Source organism: Alternaria burnsii (genome assembly GCF_013036055.1).
Source record: "Alternaria burnsii strain CBS107.38 chromosome Unknown 732, whole genome shotgun sequence".
NCBI classification, from domain to species: domain Eukaryota; kingdom Fungi; phylum Ascomycota; class Dothideomycetes; order Pleosporales; family Pleosporaceae; genus Alternaria; species Alternaria burnsii.
This window is the reverse complement of record NW_024066113.1, coordinates 938,141-957,384: the sequence shown is the minus strand read 5'-3', so window position 1 is coordinate 957,384 and position 19,244 is coordinate 938,141. Positions and strand designations below refer to the sequence as shown.

The 19,244-nt window shown below is 50.6% G+C and overlaps 7 protein-coding genes across 7 annotated transcripts; 4 read left to right on the top strand and 3 right to left on the bottom strand.

Moving 5' to 3' along the window:
- Positions 1–148: 148 nt before the first annotated feature.
- GT037_005790 (glycoside hydrolase family 16 protein) lies at positions 149–1,604 on the top strand (the record flags this gene model as incomplete). Its single annotated transcript, XM_038930837.1, has 3 exons — positions 149–561; positions 611–1,151; positions 1,212–1,604. The coding sequence occupies 3 exons, from the start codon at positions 149–151 to the stop codon at positions 1,602–1,604; spliced, it is 1,347 nt and encodes a 448-aa protein (XP_038786526.1).
- Positions 1,605–2,323: 719 nt separating this feature from the next.
- Positions 2,324–3,436, top strand: GT037_005789 (uncharacterized protein; the record flags this gene model as incomplete). Its single annotated transcript, XM_038930836.1, has 1 exon — positions 2,324–3,436. One exon carries the CDS (start codon positions 2,324–2,326, stop codon positions 3,434–3,436), a length of 1,113 nt encoding a protein of 370 aa, XP_038786525.1.
- Positions 3,437–3,535: 99 nt separating this feature from the next.
- Positions 3,536–6,678, bottom strand: GT037_005788 (uncharacterized protein; the record flags this gene model as incomplete). The annotated part of the gene is made up of 3 exons (XM_038930835.1): positions 3,536–4,435; positions 4,482–5,000; positions 6,553–6,678. The coding sequence occupies 3 exons, from the start codon at positions 6,676–6,678 to the stop codon at positions 3,536–3,538; spliced, it is 1,545 nt and encodes a 514-aa protein (XP_038786524.1).
- Positions 6,679–7,339: 661 nt separating this feature from the next.
- On the bottom strand, positions 7,340–9,415 carry GT037_005787 (uncharacterized protein; the record flags this gene model as incomplete). Its single annotated transcript, XM_038930834.1, has 5 exons — positions 7,340–7,461; positions 7,525–7,914; positions 7,963–8,281; positions 8,909–8,922; positions 8,986–9,415. The coding sequence occupies 5 exons, from the start codon at positions 9,413–9,415 to the stop codon at positions 7,340–7,342; spliced, it is 1,275 nt and encodes a 424-aa protein (XP_038786523.1).
- A 469-nt stretch (positions 9,416–9,884) lies between these two features.
- GT037_005786 (uncharacterized protein) lies at positions 9,885–13,812 on the top strand (the record flags this gene model as incomplete). Its single annotated transcript, XM_038930833.1, has 2 exons — positions 9,885–11,709; positions 11,765–13,812. The coding sequence occupies 2 exons, from the start codon at positions 9,885–9,887 to the stop codon at positions 13,810–13,812; spliced, it is 3,873 nt and encodes a 1,290-aa protein (XP_038786522.1).
- Positions 13,813–14,087: 275 nt separating this feature from the next.
- Positions 14,088–15,646, bottom strand: GT037_005785 (acetylornithine mitochondrial precursor; the record flags this gene model as incomplete). The annotated part of the gene is made up of 3 exons (XM_038930832.1): positions 14,088–15,161; positions 15,211–15,450; positions 15,506–15,646. The coding sequence occupies 3 exons, from the start codon at positions 15,644–15,646 to the stop codon at positions 14,088–14,090; spliced, it is 1,455 nt and encodes a 484-aa protein (XP_038786521.1).
- A 560-nt stretch (positions 15,647–16,206) lies between these two features.
- GT037_005784 (carbohydrate esterase family 3 protein) lies at positions 16,207–18,747 on the top strand (the record flags this gene model as incomplete). Its single annotated transcript, XM_038930831.1, has 4 exons — positions 16,207–16,483; positions 16,531–17,267; positions 17,327–17,366; positions 18,035–18,747. The coding sequence occupies 4 exons, from the start codon at positions 16,207–16,209 to the stop codon at positions 18,745–18,747; spliced, it is 1,767 nt and encodes a 588-aa protein (XP_038786520.1).
- Positions 18,748–19,244: the final 497 nt, after the last annotated feature.

Genomic DNA, 19,244 nt, shown 5'->3' with positions numbered 1-19,244 from the left:
TACATTGAAATACTGTCTACTGGCCACAGGGTTCCCGATGCGTACACGTGTGGTAAGTTTCGTATTAGGCGAATATCGAATTTGCCTGCTACAAAAAGTCTACTACTTTACATTATTCTCTCCTCCTATACTATAACACCAGCACATTATGCAGAACCTCACAGAAACCCCTGACATCATCACCCCTGTAGCCCGCTCGGGGGGCCCTTCAGAGAAAGTCCACAAATCCAAAAGCACCAACAGCAGGCAAGCCTTCAAGGGCAAGCAAGCCACAGGCTCTGGCTTCCATTACGGACCCGTACCAGGTCAGTATTTCCGCTCACGACGGGTTAAGCCCGAAGATGTGCAGATGCCGTGGCTCGACAAGCCGCACCCCAGGCAGAAATGGGGTACAATCCTTCCTCTCATCGGGCTTGGACTCGGTTTTATGGTAGTGGCTATCATGATCTGGGACGGCTTCAGAGTCATAGGCAGGCACAAATACTGCGAGATCTACCATGACAATTTCACCACGCTGAACGAGAACGTCTGGACTAAGGAAGTCGAGCTGGGCGGCTATGGGTATGTTGCCTCGAACCATTGTTACACCTGGACTGATTGATGTTTGTAGCAACGGCCAATTCGAGATGACTACAGGTACAGACGAGAACGTTTTCATCAAGAACGGCGAGCTCGTTATAAAGCCAACAATCCAGGACGAAACATTCATCGGCAGCAACTACATCATCGATCTCCGTGGACAGGGATGCACTGGCTCCGACTGGACCGACTGCGTTGCCACTACCAACACAACTAACGGTACAATTGTCAATCCTGTCAAATCTGGCCGAATCAATACCAAACTTGGTGCTTCAATCAAGTACGGCCGCGTCGAAGTCGTCGCCAAGATGCCCACTGGTGACTGGCTGTGGCCCGCCATCTGGATGTTGCCCAAGGATAACGTATACGGCGCCTGGCCTCGTTCTGGTGAGATCGATATCGCGGAGTCCCGCGGCAATGCTCCAGGTTATGCGCAAGGCGGCAACAACGTCGTCTCGAGCACGCTGCACTTCGGCCCCGACGCCAACCACAATGGTTGGTGGCGCAACAATGTCAAGCGCCAGGCGCTGCACACTACATATGCAGCCGACTACAACACCTTTGGTGTTGAGGTAATACCCCTACTTTCCTTTACATGTTATCGTGCGCGACAGTATTGACCATGCATTTAGTGGAGCGAGAAGTACATCTTCACTTATATCAATACACGCCTCCTACAAGTCATGTACACGCATTTTGATGAGCCGTTTTTCAAGTACGGTAATTTCCCTCAAGCCGATGCCAACGGCACCCGCCTTGAGAATCCATGGAAGCACACCAAAGGCAACACAGCTCCTTTTGACCAGGAGTTCTATCTTGTCATGAACCTTGCTGTTGGCTCAACAAATGGCTGGTTTGAGGATGGCAAGAGCGGCAAGCCATGGATTGACAGGAGCCCTCGGGCAAAGCTCGACTTTTGGGAAGCTAAGGACCAGTGGCTGCCTACGTGGAAGGACGATGGGCAGATGAAGGTTAAGAGCGTTACGATGTGGCAGCAAAGTGGGCACAAAGGCTGCAAGGCTTGATAAATGGGTGCACCATCTTTGGATTGACGGGCTTCATTCGTCAGATGCGAAAGTACTGTTAAGCACAAGCCCGTAGAAGGATGCTCATTCGTTTTGAGTAGTGCTACCCAATGGAATAACCTATCCCTAAGGTATGCGCCACATCTCCTTCAGTAGGATCATGACTCAGAAGGAAAAAAGGCGAACAACTCCGGGATCCTTTTTTGAGTGGATATTAGAAGAAACGAGCTCCCACGTCCGGACTTGCAGATGACTATTGAAGATGGTTTCTAGGCTGGACTTCAGTTTGGCGAAATCGCTTGTACAGAATGAGATTAGTGCAACGTAACCGCAACCTATGTTCAACGCTCCTTGAACGTACTGAATGTAGTTTCTATTGATACACGCATGACAAAAAGGCTGATGCATACCCTCTGTGGTACCTCGCGGTTGTACAACACGAATGGTCCGTAAACCTACAGGCTAGTGTTCAGTCGGGAAGGTGGGATGGCCGCCGGCTTGCCATTTCGGGTTATCATGATCAAGCAACCCACTTTTTCACTCCTGACGCCTATCTTCAAGCGCCGTGTCCGATGTTCGCATTCCGATACGTTGTGACTAAGCCCGTAATTCTCCGACATATATGCGTTTCGAGTCGTGGCCGAGCTGCTTTCACAATTTACCACCAACAACGTTCTGCATACCATCGGTCCTACCAGCGCCTCGTACACAACACGACCATGCCGTACTCTCCTAAGGTGGGTGACTCACTGGACTCGCTAGACACGCCATCCATGATCGTGGACTTGGACCTCATGGAGACCAACTTAAGTAAACTCATGAAACAACTGCTCCCTACTGGTGTCAATATCCGTCCACACCTCAAGACCACAAAATCTGCCATCATTGCGAAGAAGATGGTCGCAGCGGGTGCAAAAGGTGGATGCGTGGCGAAACTCAGCGAGGCGGAAGTCATGTGTGAGAAGGGTTTCACAGATCTGCTGGTTACATGTGAGATTATTGGTCCTGCGAAGGTGAAGAGGTTAGTGGAATTGGTCAAGAAGTACAAGGATGTAAGAATAGTTGTCGACAGCAAAGAGGGCGCGAGCGCCATTGAACAAGCACTATCAGAAAGCGATTTCGAGGGCACAGTTATGACGCTCATCGATCTCGATGTGGGATTGCATCGTACAGGCGTGCAACCCGGGGGACCAGCTTCGGAACTAGCTCGTTTTGTCACCAGCTCAAAGCATCTCAGACTCATCGGCGTACAAGGGTACGAAGGCCACCTGCAACATGTCCATGGTCTCGAAGAGCGCAAAAGCCAGTGTCTTGAGAGCATGAAGATCCTCACGTCTACTGCCGATGCGCTAAGAAAAGAAGGTCATGCCATCGATGTAGTAACAACCGGTGGAACTGGGACTGCAGAGTTCTGTGTCACCGTCCCTGGAATCACCGAGGTACAGCCTGGTTCTTTCCTCTTCATGGACACGGATTATCGCAACGCCGTTGGTTCTACGAACTACGCTCAGAGCTTGACCATCCTCTCTACAGTTCTCAGCAAACAGGGCGCGAATATCATTACTATTGATGCAGGACTCAAGTCGCTGACAACGGACTCTGGGCTTGCAGAATGCAAGACACCGGGGTATACGTATGGGGTTTTGGGTGATGAGCATGGCAGTCTTGCCTGGGAGGAGGGCAAGGGTGAAGAGTTGAAGATAGGAGATAGGGTCGAGATGGTACCTAGCCATATCGATCCGACGGTGAACTTACATAATGTCTATTATGCGTATCGGAAGGGGGTTATCGAGGAGATCTGGCCAGTGGATAGTCGGGGGTGTGTGCAATAGCAGTCTAGATTGAAAAACGCCTCCTAGACATCGAAAACAGGAACTGGCACATATCATCGTAAACGTGCATTACACTCTGACAGATCCTATTCATTACAACTAAGCTTCATCCAGTAGATTTTCCTTTAGATACTTCACCGGAATTTTTGCAAGGGGATCTTTCCCAGTGAACGACGCAGCTGCTCTGTCTGCCCTGGTCATCTTGGTAATGTCATACTTTTCACCACCCAATGTTTCACCTTGCCTCTCCTTGTATGCGTTGAACTTCTCATTCCAGTGCCATGGGTCTTTCTTCCCATTGTTCGTATCCTTCAAGTTCTCTGCATCGCTCAAACCCCTCTTCCTCTTGCCACTTGAAGTCGGTTGCGAAGAGACAGCCTTGTCGCCTGTGGCCTCTGGGTTTTCGTTCTCTTTGTTCGCGTCGTCGTCTTCAGGGATCATGACTGGATTTGCAGCAGAGCTGCCGACAAGCTTCGCGGTCGCTTTCTCAGCCTGAAGTCTCTCAGAGCTCGTCATCCCAGTCATGACATTCTCAACAAGTCCATTGGTTTCCTCGTAGTCGCCGTCGTCACCATCGAAGTTGCCTACTTTGGACAATTTCTCTATACGCAGCTTTGTTGTATAGGTTCCCTTCTCGGGATCGAGCTTGCCCTTCTTGAAATAATTGACGGCTTCTTTGCGCCAAGCTACACATTCTCCTTCAATGCCATATGCAGGGAGATCGTGCGATAACTCCAGGTAATATGCGATACCAAGAGTCAAGTCGAGAAAGCGGGAATCTGGCTTGAGCTCGCCTGCTGCTTCAATGATCGCAAGCACAGTTAGTAGTGCGCAGCCCAGTACGCCAAATAGCTCGCAGGTTGTCTCGCCATCTTCGTTGTTCGTGAGCGCGTCGATGTTTTCATCGCAATTCATCCAGAGGCCCACTGCGCTAACCACCGACCACATCTTCTCAATGCGGTCATCGTTGGCTCGGAAGCTTTCGTCGAACTCGATCAGCTTTTCATTGTCAGCTTTAGCATACTCCGTTGATTTTCACACATACCATGTTTTCCAAGATCTCCTGTATTCCCCATCCTTGCCAGTCCTGGTATAGCTGCATGCCGAAATCGTCAGGATCGCAATATTTGGTTTTCCTTCCTAGTAAGTCCACCTTCAGCCAAGCATCCCACATCATCACCCATTTGTGCTCCGGGAACTTGCTCGGCGGTGCTTTGAAGACACCATCTTTTCTGAACTTATCGTCAATAGGCTTGTAGAGCTTTTCGAAAACCTCCAATTTGTCTTCGATGTAGGCGTCCGGATCCAATGTCCAATTCAGCCAATTCCTGTCCTCTACGTCGAAGAAAGGATGAGGTATACAGACGTAATCATACGGCGCTGGATATGCAGGCTTGTTTGACTGGGTCTCATTCGTGCTGTTGTTCTTGCTTTTTGCGCCTTTCTCTTTGTCGTTCTTGTGGGTGCGCACCGTCTCAAAAGCAGAACCTGAGCTCTCACTGCCCGACTCCTCCAGGAAAACGCCGGAATCGTGCACGGTCTTCTGTCTCTTCGCTTGAGGCATCTTCACGTATCAGATAGTATGCGACTAGAGTTTAGTAGGATTTAACCGCTGAGTTGAGATGAATGCCTATCAATCTTGATGAGTTGTGATTGTAGCTGATGAGGTCGATTCGGATATTCGTTGAATCATGACATCAACAGGTTTCGTAATCGATCCGGAAGCCCCTGAGCAACGCGGATCTATCACGGCCGCACGTGAACAACGATTTTGTTGCTGTGCGACGCGTCTGACAGAAGACGGATGCCAGAAATTTCTATAATTCGGTATATCTAAGATCCCCTATTGCATTCTTTAATACAGTCGGGATTATACCAGGTGTAGCTGGCGGGCGTTGCACATTCCAAGGATGGTGAGTGCTGGGGGGACGCGTCGATGGCTGATGGCGGGTGGCATCGAGGAAAACATCCATCGATGCGTGCTGTGACCATGCTAGCTCCCCAACACAACTCAATCAGCTAAAAATTGCTTTTGTGTCCATGCTTTCAAACCTACAATGTGCTCCCCGCCAAATCACAATATTTGAGATGATGTATTAACCAACTCTCGTTGTGAGAATGCGGCTGAAATTTCCAAGCAGCACAGCCTTGCCGCAAAGGGAATGCGAGGGAAGAACAATATCAAGTCAAAGAATACCTCGCGACTGGTTTTTGCCTTACTCCTTGCAAACTTGTAACCTGGGGAGCCTGCGACACGTTATCGCGGACAATTCCGAAAAAATCATGACCTGGCAAGTTCTACATGCGTGAACTCGCAAAAACGAAAAAATAAATTGTCCCCTGCCAGACTCGAACTGGCGGCCTTGGGATATCTACTATGATAGTAGTCATATTTGGTGATATGAGACCCACGTGATAACCAACTACACCAAGGAGACTTCTTCGATGGAGAAGCGAGAGAAATATTGCCATATATTGTGGCTACAAATGGGAATACTGCTCTGCGTCGAAAATCTCATCTACCGCTAACGTATGGTCAAAGAACTATAATGACTTTTCAGCCCCACGCAGCGGCAGCGTGATCCTGGGCTTTTCCTTCTTGTCCCAGTCCCCAAAGTCGAGCTCTGATCTGGTGGAACGCCATTCGGCGGCTTCTCTCTCGGCGGCAGCTTTCTTCTCAGCGTCCGCCTTCTGCTTGATACGGCGGCGGACATTGCGCGACTTCTTCTTGCTACGTTCAATCAGTCTCCTGATCTCACAACACAACATGGTGGTAAGGTAGCTCACGCAGGCGGCACATCTTGCGCGTCCTCTTCTCACTTTCGCTTTCGCTCTCGTTCATGTGCCTTCTTCTCTTTCTTCTCTGCCCGGTAGATTTTCTTAACAATATGTTAGCTTGGGTACAAGAGCGTGGCTGCCAGCTCACCGGAGTTGAAAGAGATAGGTAGTGGAACAATGGGCTGTGAAAAGTGCGAGAGGTGAGAAGTGCAAGAGGTAGGAGGTGGTGACGTGGAAGAGCAAGACGTGGAAGAGCGAAGAAATGGAAGAGCAAAGAGATGGAAGGAGCGAGGCAATGTAGTTTTTCGGAGGGTGTGAGGAACTTCCAGTCGACCCACCCAGTCGAGAGGCGTTGGCTTCGCTGGCTTTGTGGTAGCATGAGTCTGCGATACTCGAGTTAGTCCGGTCAATGGTTTACAGGCACGGCATCTCCGCTGTGCAGTCTTACTCACGTTGGTGGCCATGGTGTCGGTTGTGGGCAGTGGAGTGGTGTGACGAAAGAGCAGGAAGTCTTGCAGGAAGACGCGAAGCAGCTACGCGTCACCACTCATCGGATACCCTTAAAGTCCGCTCTTCCAGTCAAAAGGCGCGTGTTGCTCGAGATGGCACAGTGCTGAGCTCAAAAGTGGGTCCATGTTGGTCTTGGAGGAAGGCACGACTTTTGCCACCTCTGCAGCTAAAGACACTCCCCGGCACGGTTCACAGCTACAACCTCTTAGATTCGCCTTTGGCGAAGTTGAGAGACATCTATTGATGGTGTCTGGTCATAGTAGTCGCCCAGCTCCACCCAGGTACACAGAATATGCATAATCAGAGTTGTTTGAAGTCTGGAAGTCTTGCTGAGTTGCTCTTTCAACGTGGGACGCACCTCCCTCTATCGCCCCTTCCTCACGCGTCGCTTCTTCCGCCAGAAGAGACCCGCGCTAGTAATGCAAGACGTGTTAGCCCTGTAAACACGTCAAGCTTCTTGCTGTTGAAGCTCCTTTCCACTTCGTTGTTGTAAGAGAACTGTAGCGTGTGTCTTGTATGCGTGTAAACTTCTAGCTATCGGATCACAGGCATGGTGACAAGACAAAAATGCGGATCAGCCTTGGAGGGTGTGTTTCTTCTTATTCTGTTGTACTTCTATCCAACCCAATCGATCTCCTTCTCGTACTGCCAGAAGCTACCCGTCTTGTTCTGAATGTCATGGATTGCAAGCAGCACCGGCGTTTGAGCTCCTTCTTCTACAGTTCGTGTTCCGTTGCCTAAATTTGGTATGCCAAGTTAGTTAATGCTTCCTTTGAAGTCCGCACAGGGGAAATTCTCACCTTTCGTCATATCGGTATTGACGTAGCCAGGACAGCAGACGTTGATCAACACTTTGCTTCCCTTCTCCTTCTCCTGTCTGGCCAGCGCTCGTGTACCTCCAATTATTCCCGCCTTGCTCACAGCATAACCTGCACTAGGAAATCCAGCGTCCTTCTCTTTGCCAGCCTCCACAGCAGAAACGAACTCCTTCATGATCTTTGTGACATCTTCCTCGGTCTTGGAGGCGAGGAAGCGGTTACGGACTTCTTCGGAGTACTTGTTGAGTTTACCAGCCATGCTGCCGAGGTTTACGATGCGGCCCGTGGGCTTCAGGAGGGGAAGGAAAGCGTGGCATGCCTCGAGCGTCTTGTAGTAATTGCAGTCGAGGGTTGTCTTGACAATATCAGCGTCTGTAGCCGTTAGCATAAGCAATACGTGGTACGGGAAGCGATACGCACTAAAGCCATCCATGGCAATTCCTGCGTTGTTGATGACAAAGTCAATGCCATCTCCGTGCGCCTGCTTCAAGTGGTCTGCGAGGGTTTTGATGCTGCTGCTGCTCGTGATATCAAGCAAGTGGAATTTAATCTCCGACAGCCCTCCGTCGGCCTTCAATGCCTTTGCCTCCTTGAGCTGCGCATCTTGCTCCAGGTCCTTGACGGCAGCTTCTCCCCTGCCTTGATCACGAGCTGTCAGGTATATCAAAAAGGGTCCACTGTTAAGCGGCGACTTGGGATATTGGAGGGCTAGCTGCTGGACGATTGCGCGTCCAATGCCCTATAGGAATCAGTTTAGTACCTGCGAAGGGACCGTGGATATGTATGAGTACCTTGTTCGCGCCGGTCACGACGCCTATTCTGCTGTATGACATGATTGTTGATATGCTTCAATCGATGGACGTTTGAAGAAAGGAAGCGGGGATAGTGATATGCAACACCATCTTCCCCACATCCGTACCATTAATCATCAACGAAAGAGCTACGTTGTTCGGAGTTAACAAGGTCGATGCGTCACTAATCATCGAATCATCGGTGGATCCCCTCGGCGGGTCTCTTCGGTCTCGAAACATGCCATACCCGATGTGGTTAGCACTACCGCGGACAGATCTCTCGCCTCTCTCGCTGTCTTCCAAGATCGATTTGCGGAGGATCACAAAACTATTCATATCACATTTAGATTAGTGATCGAAGGTCGGCGACCTGATGCGAAGCTTCTGCCTTTGCTACTTTGTATCTGTTCTTTCAAGAGCATGAACTACAACAACGAGTGGCCCAGCAGTAACAATCTTCAGCACAGACACGGTAGATGTATTGTCTGGTAATTACTGCACGTCCTTCCACTCGGAACATCGCTTCCGGTCTGAAGGTACAAGTCGTAGTAACTTGCGTCCGTCGATTTGCATACGAGGAAATTTAGCTCTACATCGCTTGTTAGCAACAAAAAGGGCGAAGCGTGCCTTCTACACCTCCTGGGATGCTTACGCCGACCATAGCTGCTACCTTGTGCAGTTATAATGGTGTCACCCTCCAACCCCCATGCTGTCGTATCCCCAGTCGTCCCCCATACCAATGGCTTGTAGCTTGTCGACGTGGTCGCTATGTTCAGGTACAGACTTGTCTTCTTCGATTGAATTGTGCCACCAATGGTAAATTCGTCAGCTGCAGTTTCGGGGCCCAGGACGGGTATGGATGCTATATGTGTTAACGGCAAACTACTGGAGAAGTAGAAAGAGGCAGGCTGATAGATGAGGGGTGGCATACCATTTTTAGAGTTGGCCTGGAGATACAGGTGGTAGATCGGATCGCGAACGCCTCGTATCTTGCCTACGGTTGCTGAATTTCCAGCGTTCTCAACTGGCACCGCAAGTACGCCTGAGACAATGAGCAAGACTTGAGCGAAAAAGGAGAGCATTGCCACAAGAATCCAAATTCACAATTTGAATACACAATGGGGACATTTACCTTGCTCTCCAGGTCTCTTTATATGTGCTCGCGTCTACGCATTGCTTGATCCTGGTCTGCAATATCGCGGATTGATTACAGTCGCGTCACACGTAGGCATAATTGCCACCGGATATGAAACATCCCTGACATTTTACAACTGTCGAGAAAACAACACAGAGCCACTCATGTCATCATCACAGTGATCTATCACTACCAAACAGGAGGTCCATCCTATTTCGGCTGCCGGTCAACCCTCATTTTGACCATCCGCGCTAACCCAAAGCATTAGCGCGAAACGCTAACACCGTCTACTTGGCGGTTGCCTCTCATCTCTATCTATCCGCTCACTGACAACCATTCTCGATCCGTGATCTGGTGCTAAACCGCTTAGGATTTTCGGCTGCTCCTGTCGACTCCAATGGTGATACACGTTTGTGATGGTTGGACTATCATCAATTGAGTTGGCCAATCCATGGGCAGTGGCCAGACATGACCATCGAGCGACACACAAGAAAATGGATAACGCGGCTGATAAAGAGATGAACGACCGTGAAGAAGCTAGGTCTGTGTCTTCAGCGTCTGCCTCTGCAGCGACCGGAGAGTCTACGCCAGTTACTCCAGCGCTCTCACCAACCGACAATAATATCAAAAGTGCGGAGACCAAGGCACAAGACATGGATCAGTACATCGCTCTTGGCTGCCTTCACATCGAGCACCCTATCGATATCATATCAGCTTCACCATCGAGTGGCGATTGGATTGAACTACTGTACCGCGAACTTCCGGACGAAGTCAAAACAGTTATTGGCACAGAAGCATCGAGACTGTTGGAAGCCCGCTGGATTCGCTTGTTTTTCCATAATAAAACGCTCAACAGCGCTTCTCTTCGAAGTCTCCTCCGCGTCTACTTGTTACCAGAAGACTGGGGTCGTCGATTTATCGACCGGAATAGCAAGAGTTTGAAGACGGCTTTGCGACAACTCCTACAAAAGATCGATATCTCATCGACTTCCTGGAACGGTGACTACAGGCAGGGTGAGATATGTTACTTTGATCCTTGGGCCAGCGCAGAACCGTCCTCGTTGTATTACCTGTTCAACAAGCTACCATCCCCTGCGCCAAATTTAGCGGCAATCAAGTGTCGTTATACACGTGCTGCTGTACAAGACGTACTAGAATCTGCAGCGGTATCTGAGTGGTCGGATCTTGGCGAACAGGCGCTGCCGGGGCTCAAAACCAGGCTTTACGCTTATCAGACACGTTCGGCGAGCTTGATGCTGCAACGAGAAGCCTCGCCACAGTTGCAGCTTGATCCACGGTTGGAGATTCGCACCGCACCAAACGGAAAGAGGTTTTACTTCGGGGCTCGAGATGGATCATTTTTGCAGGAGCCGCGCTACTACGAAACGAACCGTTGCGGTATTCTAGCAGAAACTATGGGCTTAGGAAAGACAGTCATCTGCCTAGCTGTTATATTGGCAAGTAAAAACCATCTTCCTAGAATGCCCGCTGCATACCGGCCAGTACCTCCTTCCCGAAATCGACCTGGATCATTGGCAGATATGGCGATCTCCGCCGCGGGCCGGCATTCTATCCCAGCCAAAGCTTTTTTCGAGCAATCTGAGGCAAACGGTGCGGGGGATATGACGAGGTTCATGGAAGCTCTTGACCGAGACATCCCATTCTATGAGATACCACCAGATCTCCCACGTATGAATAGGAACACCCGCATACCACTACCGCGCCAATTGGTGCTCTCTTCCGCTACCATCATTATTGTGCCTCGGAACTTGCTGCATCAGTGGCAGTCGGAGATACAGAAGCATGTTCTTCAAGGTGGACTGAAGATCCTCGTGGTGGATTCTGTGCCCAAGCGCTCAAGTAAGGCCAAGATATCTCAACAACCTAACGAGACTATGGAGTTCCGGAGCGAATTGCCAGCTCCTACCGAACTCATGAAGTTCGATGTGGTTTTGTTTACTCGCAACCGCTTCGAACAGGAGATACAGGACGGCCAAGACGAACTTGGACGACGTATGGTCTCGGGTGTCTCTCGTGTTTGCAACTGCCCTTACATAGGAGCAACCAGGATACCCGATTGTAGCTGTGTTGACACTGATAGAGTCTACGAATCCCCATTGAAGAAGATACATTGGCTACGTATCATCATCGACGAAGGCCATTCATTCTCGAGCTCTGTTTCGAATGCTGTACTGGTTGCTAAACAGATACAGGCCGAGAGACGCTGGGTTGTGTCAGGGAGTAAGTCACAAAGGAGAGTTCCTCATTTACACGTAGACTGACATTTTTTTCACAGCACCTGCGAAGGATCTAGTGGGTGTGGAGGTGGATATGTCCACAGTTGACGTGGAAAGCGACCATGCTTTGCAGCGCGAGCTCGCTATCGACCAGAGGAAATCGTTCGAGTTCAACGCAGATACCAAAGCTGCAAAGGCTCTAGGCATGCTCGCTTCAAACTTTCTCATGGTCAGACCTTGGTGCGACAACTCTGAAGCTAGACTCGATTGGGACGAATACATCTACCGTCACGAGCACCACTACAGAAAGACCTACTCCGGATTTTCATCGTGTTTTAGCCGAACGCTGGAAGGCTTGGTCGTGAAAACACGACCGGAAGATGTTGAGAAAGATATCATTTTACCCCCGATGAGACACCGGGTTGTCTATCTCAAGCCATGTTGGTTTGATAAAATGATAGCCAACCTCTTCGTTCAAGTCCTCCGAGCGAACGCCATTACAAGTGAAAGGACAGATGTCGACTACCTCTTTCACAAAAACAGCGTCAAAGCCCGTCATAGCCTCATCAGGAATTTACGTCAGTCTAACTTTACATGGACTGGATTCAGTCTTTCTGATGTAGTCTCCACGCTTGAGACTACTCACAAGTACCTTGCGAAAGAGGACAAAAGTTGCTCCCTTAATGACGCAAAATCCCTCTTGGAGAGCAGCCAAGTCGTATCAAAACTTACAGCTTCCGCCGAATGGATGGCATTGAGCACATCTCATGAGGTAGGCGTAGCTGTCGAGAGTTGGCCAAAGGAGGCTCAAGAGGCTTTCGCACTTGTTTACCCGGCGAAGCCTATCATGATCGGAGCCACACAACTCATTGAAGGTCAACTTTATGTCGATAGCAGCATACGCTCGCTGGATCCCGCTGCCGGACTGGAGGCTGTTGGGTATGCTGCGAAAGCAAAGGCTATCGCGATGGCTGAGGAAGAGAGCAAGGCCAAAGAGTCGAGCGAGGGTATGGTCGATGGCGCGCCCTTGCAAAGGACTGGAGTTCCAACTTCGTTGGTGCAGCCACTGACTAGTCGACGGGCATCGATTATTACAAGCAAAGCTTCTCCTCCAAAAACAACAGGAGCCAAGCCCGCAAATGGCATCAAAGATCACATAGACAGTGCATCACCTATTCGCTCGAAGAAACGAAAGCTCACCTTTGACGACGAGACAGCGGAACTTGCCAAAGACTCGAGTCTGCGGAACACACGTATCGTGGGTACGACGTCAGCCAAGCTTACCTATCTCTTAGATAAGGTGATGAAACATCAGGCGGAAGATAAAATTATCATCTTCTATGACGGGGATAACGCGGCGTTCTATATTGCCCAATGCCTCGAGTCGATGTATGTCAACCACCGCATCTACGCCAGAACACTGAACAACACTCTACGATCTGAGTACGTACGCTTATTCAACGAGGATCCTGACGTTCGTGTCTTGCTCATCGACGTCGCGTGTGGTGCTCTGGGGTTGAATCTGAATGCGGCGAGCGTTGTGCTCATCGTGAACCCAATCAATAGGCCTAACATCGAGGCCCAAGCCATCAAACGAGCCCATCGCATTGGACAGACGAAAGAAGTGCTCGTTGAAACTCTTGTTCTTGAAAACACGATTGAGCATGCAATCTTCGATCGCGCGAAGAAGATGTCTCGTGCTGATCATCAAGAAGCCAAAGAGCTTGAGGACGATGCTGGCATCGTTGAGATTATTCAGAACGCCCAGATACTGTCTGTAGGGGACGACGAGGGCGAAGGCGTCTCAAGCTTCGCACTATTGCAGACACCGCAGCAAGTTTTTGGGCGCCCGAACCGGCACAGGTACCATCGGTATGGAGTTGCAGAGAAGAAGACCGAAAATGCACCGCAGAAGAAGGCAAAGACTTCCAAGGGTGCAAGAAAAGGCAAGTTGAATAACGTGCATGATGCGCACATTGCGACGACATCCTCTGGGACCGACTCGGATCGTGGCTTGCCACTGCGAGGGCAAACTCACGATGGTAGTATGTCAGCGGCTGGTGCAACCTCATTCGCGCCATCGGCTAGTATCTTCGGCAATGGTTAAGGTACGACGGCCTGTATTTCACGTTCTGCGTACAATTGTAGGCTCATCCACCTCCAGTGACGATGGAGCGTTTCTTCTTTTCATCTATACCCGTCATTCTTGGCTTCGACTTCTGTTCTTACTGCTTCAATGCAATACCGTATCTGAGCGCGAACATCAATAATACACTCCTCTGGATACACTTCAAATTCATCTGCCTCATGCCATTTTGGTGAAATATGTACAATGCTACCTGTCTAGAACGCCGATGAACGCCATGCTAACCAGGACGTGCATTATCGCATCTCCTGTTGACCATCCGTACCCTCGACGTCATCGTGCTTGACCCATACACTCTCCATGGCCTGGCTCAGGATTTGCATACCCTCCTCGATTTCTGCTTCGCTGATGACAAGTGGTGGGACAAACCTCAAGGTGTTTGTACCACAGGTGATGATCAGGAGACCTCTTTCACGAGCAGCGGTAACGATGGGCGTGGGATCTACATCGAGTTGAAGGCCTAGGATAAGTCCCTTGCCTCTGACTTCCTTGATCTGGCTTGAGAAGCGCTTTCGCAAAATATCAAAGTGTCTGCGGAATGCTTGCTCTTTAGCGGGTATCGAGTCGAGAATGTCTGGCGATGACAGACGAGAGAGGATGTATGAAGCGACACGCGATCCGAGAGGGTTGCCGCCGAAGGTGGTGCCGTGGTCACCAGTCTTGATGTGTTCGCAGACAAAATCGTTGACGATAGTGGCGCCGATAGGGAAACCATTGCCAAGTGCCTTGGCCGTGGTGACAATGTCGGGGTGGCATTCCTTGGGATAGCCTGCATGTGCCCAGAAAGTACCTGTTCGGCCCAGGCCGCATTGGATCTCGTCGAAGATGAGTACTGCGCCGACTTGTGTGCATCTCTTTCGCAGCGCGAGAAGAAACTCGGGCGTTGCGACGTTTACGCCACCCTCTCCCTGGATTGGCTCGACAATGACACCACATGTGGCATCGGTGACTAGCTCGTTGACGGCGTTGACGTCGTTGAAGGTGCCGTACTTGAAGCCGGGCACCATTGGGGAAAATGGTGTCTGGTACTTGGGGTTTGGTGTCGCGCTCAGACTTCCCATAGTGCGGCCATGGAATGAGTTGTGGAAAGATACAAAGTCATGCTTGTCCTTGTCTGGTGACATTGACTTGCCAACCTTGCGCGCGAACTTTATGGCAGCTTCGTTGGCTTCGGAACCGCTGTTGCAGATGAAGGTGCGAGTCGCGCTGGCGAAGCCCCCGGTCGCGTGTGTGAGCTGAATGAGCTGCTTGGACAGCAAGCCGGTGTGCGGGTTGTGGTAGAGGTTTGAAGTGTGCATGAGTTGCTTGGCCTGTACAGTTGTCAGTTGGCTGTATCTTTGGTAGTGGTGGCAGACGCACCTGTTCTCCAATGACCTGGGCTACCCCAGCGTCGCAGTGCCCGAGCGCATTGACGGCAATACCAGCTGTGAAGTCCAGGTACCTCCTGTTCTCGATGTCCCACATGTAGCACCCCTCTCCCTTCTCGAACATGGGCGGTGGTCGTACATAGGTTGGGACCATGTACGGTAGCTGCTGGTTGACCAGGCCGGCTGTCTTGGAGGACGAGGACGGGTCGGGCGTGGCCAGTGTAGAATCGCGCTATACCGAGTCATTATGGAAAGCTTCAAAGGAGTGCAAAGTGGCTGTTACTCACGGCTATGGCATCCTTTACATCCTGTGGTAGACTGGATCCCCTAACTGCAGAGGCTGCCGAAGCAAACCGCGCCGACGTGTAGTTGGCGCGCGACGTGCGCAATGCAGCGCATATGCGCTTGGAAGCCATTCGTGAAGCCATTGCAATCTACAAACAAGTTCAAGGCCTCGTCCGATGCACGACAAGTGACTGTTCGCCGTGACGCAACTTCCCAAAATTTTAGCGTGCACGATAAGATAGGCCGACGTCGGAGGGTCCGAGAGGCGCCATGACATGCTGAGAATGACCATGACACTCTGTCTACGACGACTTCACATCGCACCGCACATGCAGTGCAACAACGCTGGTCGGCTCCGTCCCGAGAACTGCAAGCAGTCGGGATAGCAACCGAAAGAGTGTCGTTGCACGAGTCATGGTGGTTGACGCTGCGGGGAAGAGTCCGTCAGACACATCTTGGATATTGTTCTCCGCATCAGCATTGACAGCACCAGACTGCTGCGAGCACAAGGGTTTTGCACATTGCAGTGTGGCTGGCTTGGGTAGCCATAGTACATTCCAAAGCGATACAGGCTAATTCAAATGTGAAAGCAAGTACATATACTAGGGCCCAGCTGATACGCGTCGCGTTCCTGTCCCCACGAGCTCTTCACTGTGCATGCTTCTCGGGGAACCTATCTTGACGTGTTTCTAGTGTCTGAACGATGAGCAACCACGCGCTTGTTTACGGCGCTTCCGGTATCTCAGGGTGGTCTATTGTTAATGCCATCCTCAACGGATATCCCTCCAAAGATGCCTTCTCCAGAGTCACAGCTATGGTCAATCGGCCACTGACACGTGAGATGGCTCTCTGGCCCGACGACCCTAGACTCCAAATCGTATCTGGTGTCGATCTAGTCAGAGGAACGCAGGAGGAGCTGGAGGAGCAAATCAAAGAGAAGGTCAAGGACGTCGAGACTGTGACACAAGTGTACTTCTACTGTAAGTTAAAGGCTCTATGGAAATTTGCCGGGTCTAACACGACCAAGCATACAAGCAGATCGATGACCCCGACTCCGAGTGCAAGACCAATGAAGCCATGCTCGAGCGTGCCGTGACTGCGATCGATCATCTTTCATCCAAATTGTCATACGTAGTTCTTCCTACGGGCACCAAGATCTACGGCTGCCAGATGCTCGACAAGTTTCCATTTGCGGATGCGCTACCACTCAAGGAGACATTGCCACCGATTCCTGAGCCATATCTCTCACAACTTTTCTACTACAACCAGATTGATTGCTTGAAACGCATCTCCAAAGGAAAGAACTGGAGTTGGTGTGAGGTCCGACCAGACAACATCATTGGATTCGTACCAAATAACAACGCATACTGCCTCGCGCAAACGCTTGCCTTGTATCTTTCGCTCTATCAATACATTGAGGGCGAAGGCGCAAAGTGCCCGTTCCCTGGTACTGAGAAATCGTGGGTGAACAAGTACAATGAGTCTCCGCAAGACATGGTCGCGCACTTCTCGATCCATGCGTCTTTGAACCCAGAGAAAACTGCATCACAGAGCTTTAACGTGGGTGGTCAAGAAGACAGCTGGAGCGGCAAGTGGCCGATAATCTGTGATTGCTTTGGTCTAAAGGGTACTGGACCTGAAGAGGGCTCACCTCAGCCTGGAGCGTACATTGACGCGCACAAGAAGGAGTGGGAGGAGCTAGAGAAGAAGCACAACCTCAAGAAGGGCAGCGTAGATAGCGATATCACGCATCCGGGATTCCAGGTAAGTGAAGAGGATTGCTGAGTGTGTCTTTCGCGGGCGTGGTAGCTAACATGCACCAGTACTTCATCATGACGATGTTTGATTTCGACCGCCAGATGAGTATGGAGGCTTCACACAAGGTTGGATATACAGAGGAAATAGCAACTAAGGAAACATGGACGACTGCGTTTGATCGCATGAGGAAAGCGAAGGTTATACCATGATGTTGTGGAGGCAAGGCTCTGCTATTCATGTCAAAGGGTCCGTGCATAGAAGGGTCCGACGTAACGCCTCCTGAAGTCGTTATTGCCGGGCCCAGTGCCGTTTCGACTGGCGCAGCGGAAACTGAAGATGCATCCAGTTCGTGCTTACAACGCGCGTCTCTTAGTAAAAGTAGCACCGTCTATGAATAGCGCAATGCCCCTATATGACTAGAGCTATGACGTTCACCACCGACTTATAGCAAAACCCCTCACAGCTGCACGACCGCAACGCTTGCGAAGCGATTCAGATCTCCGCGACAAATGACAATTCTCAGCATTATACCATGTATCCATCCGTTGGAGGCCCGCGATACAAGGCTGTCCTGAAGGGTATAGGCCTGGTGGGCGTGATTTGCCTAGGTACGTCGCGATGCTAACGCTATGCTAATGCTATGCACGGAGTTGACTCAAATCCCCATTGAAGCATTGAGAACTCCACGACGCTGCTTGGAGAATGTAGTGAATATCTCTGTTCACTCGTGCATCAAGACAATTACATCTTGTGTATCGCTAACATCCTTGCAGTGATCCTACTCATCTTTGGCCTTCCCCACAGACAACCCGGCGCGAACCTCAACCTCCCACTACGCATACTACCACTTGGCGACGCAACAACATGGGGCTGGCAACCAAACCAAGAGAATGGAACAGACGGATATCGCGCGCGACTGCTACGTGAGCTCGTACGTGCGCGTTACCACTCGGTTGACTTTGTTGGCACACAGCACTCTGGGTTCATGGACAACAATGACAATGAGGGGCATGAGGGGCATACAATTAGCCAGCTGCAGGGCGTAATGAGAGACGGGCTACAGATGCGACCAAACTTGGTGCTGCTACACATTGGCACGAATGATCTGGCTCGCCCTGAAAGTATAGCAGAAAGATGGTCTGATGCGCCGAATCGATTAGCAAGTTTACTGGATGAAGTGCTGGATGTATGCCCGGATGCCGTTGTGCTCGTTGCAAAGATCATACAGGCAGAGAAGATGCAGACCAGGGCAAATATCGAGGCCTTCAACGATGCAGTGCCTGTGGTGGTGAGGAAGAAGCTTGAACAGGGCTTCAAGCTCGCGGTCGTCGATCACAGCATCATCGGGCCTAGTGAGTTGGTTGATGGGTTGCATCCGTCGTACGCTGGGTATTTTCACATGGGGGAGATCTGGCTGGAGGCTATCAAGACCATCAGTGCTCAAGGGCTAATAACACCGCCTATTGCGGTACAGTACCACACATGACCACCAAAGATCTCGAACATGCATCATTGGCCAGGTGTCAAGAATCATTTGGTCCGGTGAAGCTTCAAGGCGTATACTGCTACCCGACAGTACTCGGGACATAGGCCGGACGCTTCGTATCATTGATGTCTTACACGCACACTGAATATTGGTTGAGCAATCCATATTGCTAGACCGAGCACAGCAGAAGAGCAATTTGGGTGTGGCTACAAACTCGCTACAGGCGATTCCATCCGCTCCAGTCTTCATCGATGTCATGTAAGGCGCCTTGAATATTGTACTGCCTTTACGATTCAAGCCTCATCGTTCCGATGCGTTTCACGAGTCGCGTATCATTGACTTGCGCTTATTCGCCAGATGCAACTTTGAAATCCTGTGCGGGGTTAACATGCGGGCACGCGGGGCGTTCACGCTACATCACGCTAAAGCATATCCAAACTCCAACTTTGGAAATTCACCCTTCTCAAAGACGAGGTGATTGCTTATCCTAAGTTCGC